The 2,856-nt window shown below is 63.2% G+C and overlaps 1 protein-coding gene across 1 annotated transcript in view; it reads left to right on the forward strand.

Annotated features, from left to right (window-relative positions):
- The window catches only part of SRRM3 (serine/arginine repetitive matrix 3), a 20,164-nt gene extending 17,536 nt beyond the window's left edge, over window positions 1–2,628 (forward strand). Inside the window, exons 9-11 of the mRNA XM_010006041.1 lie at window positions 558–785; window positions 1,029–1,180; window positions 2,591–2,628. Coding sequence (XP_010004343.1) covers window positions 558–785; window positions 1,029–1,180; window positions 2,591–2,628 — 418 coding nt within the window. The remainder of the gene's footprint in view (window positions 1–557; window positions 786–1,028; window positions 1,181–2,590) is intronic.
- Window positions 2,629–2,856: the final 228 nt, after the last annotated feature.

Here is a 2,856-nt window from a genome sequence, read left to right on the forward strand (position 1 = left end):
GTGTATGGGGGGGCTCTGGGGGACATGGGGAGTGAGCTGGGATTTGGGGGACAGCCCCATGGAGGTTCCATCTGGGCATTCAGGGGGTTGAGCTGGGGGCTAGGGTGGGGTTGGGGTGCTTGAGGGATGGGGTATGAGGTTGGGGATGGAGATGGGGACAGGAATGGGGACAGAGATATGGGGATGGGGATTGGGGACAGGGATGGAGACTGGGATGGGAAAAGGATCAGGGATGGCGCTGGAAGTGGGCACAGAGGTGGGGACGGGGAAGAGCCACAGTGGGTCCAGGCCAGCGAGCTGTGGGAAGGGTCATCCCCACAAAGGATTATCCCAGTGCCCAGGGCAGTGCCTGGATGGCAGCGTGGGTTTGCAACACCCCCCAACCCTGGTGCAGGGTCTCCAGCAGGGCAGCACCCCGGGATCTATCAGCAGGGACCAGCCAAAAACCCAGGGGATGCAGGTGCAGCCGCTGCTCCCCCTTGGGACCCGGGGCCGGGACACCCTGCTGGCCTCTGCAGGGAGGGTGTGAGAGGTGCTGGGGGGTCTTGCCTTGGCAGGGTGAAGGAGAGACACCACCGGGGCCGGCCCAACAGCAGCTCGGAGTCGTCGGCCAAGCATTCCCGGCACGTCTCGGAGCGCAGGAAGAGCCCCTCGCCCAGCCCCGGCCAGCGCAGCAGCTCCTGGAGCTCCAGCGGGTCCCTCTCCAAATCCCGCTCCCGCTCCCGGGAAAAGAGGCTGGGACGCAGCCGCTCCCGTTCGCCCTCGCCCAAAAAACCTGCCAGCAGGTCAGACCTCGGGGGGCTTCACGTGGAGGATGGGGATGGGGGGAAGGGGATGGGCTCAGGAAGAGCACAGGGCTCAGGGTGGTCCTGGCTCCCCAGGGCTTGGGGAGGGGGATACGGGTCATGTTGTCCCTGGTGGCACTGGAAGCTCCAGCCCTAGGTTGGGGTGTCACCCCCATGGGGGGGCTGCTTGGCTGTTCCTTGAACCCCCTGGGACCCCTGACCCTTCTCCTCCTCGGGGTGCAGAGAGAAGGACAGCGAGCCCCGAGCGCGTCACGGCGAGCCCGACCCTGCCCGCGCCCGGCGCCGCTCCCGGAGCTACTCCCCCATCAGGAAGAGGAGACGGGACTCCCCCAGCTTCATGGAGCCCAGGAGGATCACGAGGTGGGTGGACACTGGCCCGGGGCTGAGCTCTGCCACCAGCCAGCCAGGGTGGGTGGGTGGATGGATGGATGGATGGATGGATGGATGGATGGATGGATGGATGGATGGACGGACAGACAATCTACTCAGCAGAGCTTGGTGTCCTTGTCATCCCCAAGAGCAACATCTCTGGGTCTTTGTCACTTTCAGAGCAACACCTCAGAAGACAGACAGATAACCAGGTTAACTCCACTCTTACAACCTTCTCATCTCTTCCCAGTTCAAGGCATAAACATAGGAAGGCATTTGAACCCCTGTGTGCATTTTCCAGCAAGACGCGTGGCCGCCAGCCTGGCTCTCCCCTGCCTTCCAAAATCTGGCTGCTTCTCCTTGAGATCCTGTTGCCTCAGGATCCCGGGCTGTAAACCAGGGAATACTGGGATCAGTGTGCTTGTGTAGCACCTCGTTAGCATGGGGCGCTGGCGGCACCGCGGCCGGCTGAGACCACATCCCTCCTCATCCCTTTGTCTCTCCTGCTACCGAGTGGGAGCTCCGGGCTGGGGTGGAGGGGCTGGGTGTGCAGGAATCGGCTCTGGAGGGGGTTTATTTCAACCAGGTTGGACTGAAGCTGTAAGGAGAGAGGACAGGGGCGATCCTGCTCGTACGGTGGGTGAGATCTTCCTGTGTCCCTCCCCATGGATGCACTGTGAAGAGCTTGGGCTGGGGATGCTGCTCCCAGCCCAGAGGAAGGTTTCCTAGCCTGGTGCCATCCCTCCTGCTTGGTCCCTGAGCTGGGGTTTGCCAGGATGTCCCAAGGAAGGTGGCTGATGGACAAAGCTTGTGGTCCCTGCAAGGGACCTTGTCCCCCAGCCCTGGGATGGATGGGAAGAGCAGCCCCAGCTTTGCTGGGAGGTCAGGATGAATAGAGCAGTTCCTGTGAGGCTCGAGGTGCTGAGGATGTTGCAGGGAGAAGGCAGAACACCCCCCCCGCCCCCTCGCCCACCCAAGGCAAGCCCAGTAGCCCAGCCAGAAGCCCCAAGGTCTTCCCTTGCCCTCCTGCCCCCTCCCCTGTTCCCATCACCTCCTGCTGCCCCAGGTTCCCTCACCACGTGGTCCTCCTGCCTCAGTGATGCCAACTTCTCCTTTTCCATTTCATCCCAAGGTCCCTCCCGGAGAGCATCGCCGCCAGCCTGGCTCCCAGGGTAACCTCCCCCCTTCCTCCTCCTCCTCCTCCTCCTCCTCTTTCTCCCGGACCTCTCTGTGTCTCCTCACACCCCAGGATGCCCTCAGCACCCAGCTACCTCCGGGCTGGGCCTGGGGCTCTCTGGTCCCACTAACACGGGGCTGGGAGAAGGGGGCAAGGGGCTGGGTCCTGCACCAGCTCCGGATATTGCTGCCCCCTCCCCTTGTGCCCCCCATCCCTGCTGCCCCCCTGCTCCCCACAGCCTCAGGCACCGACGAGCCGCAGCTCGTCCCCTGCTAATCCCAACCGTCTCTTTTTCAGCAGCTTTCAGTCTTTGGTGTCTGGGAAACACAAAAGCCACATTAACCTGCTCACTTTCTGCCCTCGCCGCTGCCTAATCCAGGACTAACACCCCAGGGGCGGGGTGGAAATGGGGAGGAGGAAGGGGCTGGAGTGGGGGGGGGAGGTGATGCTGGGTGGCTGCATCCTGACATTATGCGGTGGGGGTGAGGCCGCCCGACCCACGGG

This window comes from Chaetura pelagica, unplaced genomic scaffold (assembly GCF_000747805.2).
Source record: "Chaetura pelagica isolate M959 unplaced genomic scaffold, ChaPel_1.0 scaffold49, whole genome shotgun sequence".
Taxonomy (NCBI): Eukaryota; Metazoa; Chordata; class Aves; order Apodiformes; family Apodidae; genus Chaetura; species Chaetura pelagica.